The sequence below is a fragment of the Ipomoea triloba genome, chromosome 5 (genome assembly GCF_003576645.1).
Source record: "Ipomoea triloba cultivar NCNSP0323 chromosome 5, ASM357664v1".
NCBI lineage: Eukaryota > Viridiplantae > Streptophyta > Magnoliopsida > Solanales > Convolvulaceae > Ipomoea > Ipomoea triloba.
This window is the reverse complement of record NC_044920.1, coordinates 4,423,476-4,426,977: the sequence shown is the minus strand read 5'-3', so window position 1 is coordinate 4,426,977 and position 3,502 is coordinate 4,423,476. Positions and strand designations below refer to the sequence as shown.

Below are 3,502 nucleotides of genomic sequence, written 5' to 3'. Positions count from 1 at the left end.
AAGTACTTTGAATAATTCTCTGATTTTATTTATTAAAGTAGTTTCTATTAACATGTTCTGAACTAGTAATAGATTAGTTCTATTCTTTAGTAATGATCATAGTTTTTTAGCTAATTTACTATGCTTCTGTTATTTTATTCTAGCCTATTTAAAGGCCTTTGATCGGTGAATAATATATTCAGATCATCTTCCTGAATTACTAATATCATTACTACTCACCAAGTGTTGGAGAAAATACCTGAGGGACTTTCCTGTTTTTCCTTCTTGTTGAATCCCTTTGCAATAGTTTTGGGCCTCTAAAGTTTGCCGGTCGAGAAGAAGAAAGGCGATTGGTCGCCTTCTTCGCCTGAGAAGGCGACCCAGATGGTCGCCTTCCTTCTATGCGACCGGCGACCAACGTTTGTCGATCATTTTCTTGTCAGAATTTGCATCAGAAGGTTGTGGAACCCTAGTGACGGTTTTTCGATTTCATTGCATTAAAATACAATGTTTATGGATTTAATTGCAACTTTAAAATGTTTAGGGGTCTAATTAACTTTTCAGATAAAGTTTGAGGGCATATTTGTCTATTTTTTATTTTTAAATGAATAATTTCTTCCAAACATTTTGTGCTCGGTTGATACCTCTGTGTAACTCTTCTTGAAAAAAGTTCATAAAAAATAGGCTAAAGTGTCATCCCGCACCATGAACTATATTCGATTATTCATGCCGCACCCTAATCTTTCATAACGTATATATAGAGCCATAAACCAAAAAAAGTTTTTCACTTAGAATTTTTTACAGGTTACCAGCAGGTTCTAGGTAATAATTAATATGCTTACATGAACTTTTTTCTTTCTTTTTTCTTTTTTCTTCTAGCATTCTTGCTGCAATCTGTGGTATTGCATGCTGAAGGCTCGACCTTTTCTATCAACTTGGATTCGGAGGCCATTGGTATGATTTCAAAGAACTTCAGGTGGAATTGGAGAAATTATAAGCTTTGAGTGGAGAGATTCAAACACTATGATCCATCTTTCACCATCTCTAATCAAATTGCATATATGGACTCTGTCGTACTTCAACTTGGGAATTTGAGTTTGGGAGAATAGGGGAAATCGTTTAGTTTTTTTTTTTTAAAAAAAAATTATTAAAATCGCTTACATGGACTGAGAAATAAGGCCACATCAGCTTATTACCGTGCCATGTCATCACCAAAACTGGAAAACCTGCAAAATATTTTAGGCGAATTATTATTTTTTGGTTTGTGGCTTGATATATACATTATGAAAGTTCAGGGTGCGACATGAATAATTAGATATAGTTCAGGGTACGGGATTACACTTTAGCCTAAAAAATATATTGAACAACTCCTACTTTGTAATTGAATCTGTATTACTAAAAAACAATCTTAATTCGGAAATGGACAGTAATAAAGTGGACCCCCGTGCAAAGCACGCCACTGTACTATGGTGTCGTTTTAGGCAATCTTCATTTTTACCAATAATTTGGCATCAAGTGCACCCCTCCCCCCTCTCCAACACCCCACCCCACCCACTCCCACCTTATCATTTTCAAAATTTGAAAGAACCTCAAACAAAAACATGACATAGCCGTTATCCCCTCAAACATCCGCCCCCACTCTCCGCCTCCGCCGCCCTTCTCCTCCATTAAACTACCCCCACCCGGTTCTTCAATCTGTATAGAAATCCCATACAAGACTCCATGCTTCTAAGCCCCTGAGAACAAAAAAAAAAATGAAATCAATGAAGGTGAAGCTGCTGAAGAAGCTAAAAACAATCAAGATAGTTGGCCATAACCCTAAGCAAGAAAGAGTTCTCCGTTTGAAGGCTTCCGATGGGTATGTCCCCATTTCTCCGCCGCCGCCGCCCCATTCTCCATTGTCCCCAATTTTTATCCAAGAAGAAGAAGAAGAACCGGAAATTATTGAGGTTTCGGAGCTGATGAAGGATCTTGAAGATGAAGAAATGGAGTTTCTTGATGCGATTGATGACAAGGAGAACATTAGGCCTGTCTCGGAGGCTAAGAATTCGGAGAATCTTTCGCCATTGAAGCCAAAGATTGAAGCTTTTTATGGTAAAGAATTGCAAAGAGGGGATTCAAGATTTCCCTCTCCTTTGTCTGAGATTGATGTGTCCACCTTTAGATTTTTACAGGCAACAATAGAAGCCAAAATTCAACACTTAACATCATCATTTAACGAAGAAAAAGAAGAAGAAGAAGAGGAGGAGGAGCAAGAACCACCTATGAAAGCCCAAAAATTGGAGGAAAATACTAATCCCCTACTAGGTTTTGAAGAGAAATGTCCAGCAGGGGGGAGTGATTCAGTAATCCTGTACACGACAGGGCTTCGAGGGGTACGAAAAACGTACGAGGATTGCCAAAACACGAGATTGCTGCTGCAGAATTTGCGGGTTTTGTTCATGGAGCGAGACATCTCAATGCACTCGGAGTTCAAGGAGGAGCTGTGGGGAATGCTGGGACAAAAGGTGGTGCCACCAAGGCTGTTCATCAAGGGGAGATACATTGGAGGAGCAGAGAGAGTGTTTGCCTTGCATCAACAAGGGAAGTTCAAGGCTCTGCTTCAAGGCATTCCTCTTGATGTTTTGCAAGAGCCCTGTGGAGGGTGTGGTGGGATGAGATTCATCCTGTGTTTCAGATGCCATGGAAGCAGAAAAGTTCATGTTGATGATGATCAGAATGATGATGATGATGAGTGGAAGAAGAAATGCCCAGAGTGTAATGAGAATGGGTTGATTGTCTGCCCTCTGTGTTGTTGAGTTGATTAAGTATGCTCGGACACTTCAATTGGTCACAAATGTAAAATTTGTCATAAGAGTTCAATGATGAATTTTACGGGTTGTAGTGTGGAAGTAACCTCTCAAATGAGGAGTTTCTTGTGTGCAGTGAACAAAAATTTAGCTTCTGTTGATCAGTTGAGTTACCATGATTTAACTGGCGTGGAGTGGCTAATCCCACCTTTTTGTGACAAGAATGGAGTTGAGTTGATTGATTCTTTAATGTTGGGAATCTTCAGTTGGTTATAGATTTCATAGTAATTACATGTAGAATCCAAGAAGACACAACCAATGTCTGTATCTGTTCTTTAATAATTTTGTGTGGGTGTTCATGCAGATCATCTCATATTTTTTTTGTGTTTGTGTTTGTGTTTGTTATATATATATATACACACACATACTTAATTGGATGTTATATGTATATTTTGTACGTGTATGATGAAGAAAATTGAAAGCAGTTCATTTTTGTGTAATTTAATTTCCACACCCTTAGTTTGAGTTAATACCAATTTTTGGTTCATCAAATATAGTGATGTTCTTCTAATCATTGGTCATGATTCAGTTTAGGTCTTTAATTTTTGGAAAAATAGTGTTTTTTCTTAATATTTTAGTTTCTCGATTGTTGATGTGAGTATTATTAACATTCTAATATTTTTTTTGAAAGTTGGTGGATAGTTTTGGCCCCTTACCATAAGAGCCACTTATAA

General features: G+C 37.8%; 1 protein-coding gene across 1 annotated transcript; it reads left to right on the top strand.

Annotated features, from left to right (window-relative positions):
- Positions 1-1,552: 1,552 nt before the first annotated feature.
- LOC116021035 (uncharacterized protein At3g28850-like) lies at positions 1,553-2,860 on the top strand. The gene has a single exon (XM_031261632.1). The coding sequence runs from the start codon at positions 1,734-1,736 to the stop codon at positions 2,775-2,777; it is 1,044 nt and encodes a 347-aa protein (XP_031117492.1). The 5' UTR covers positions 1,553-1,733; the 3' UTR covers positions 2,778-2,860.
- The last annotated feature ends 642 nt before the right edge of the window (positions 2,861-3,502 follow it).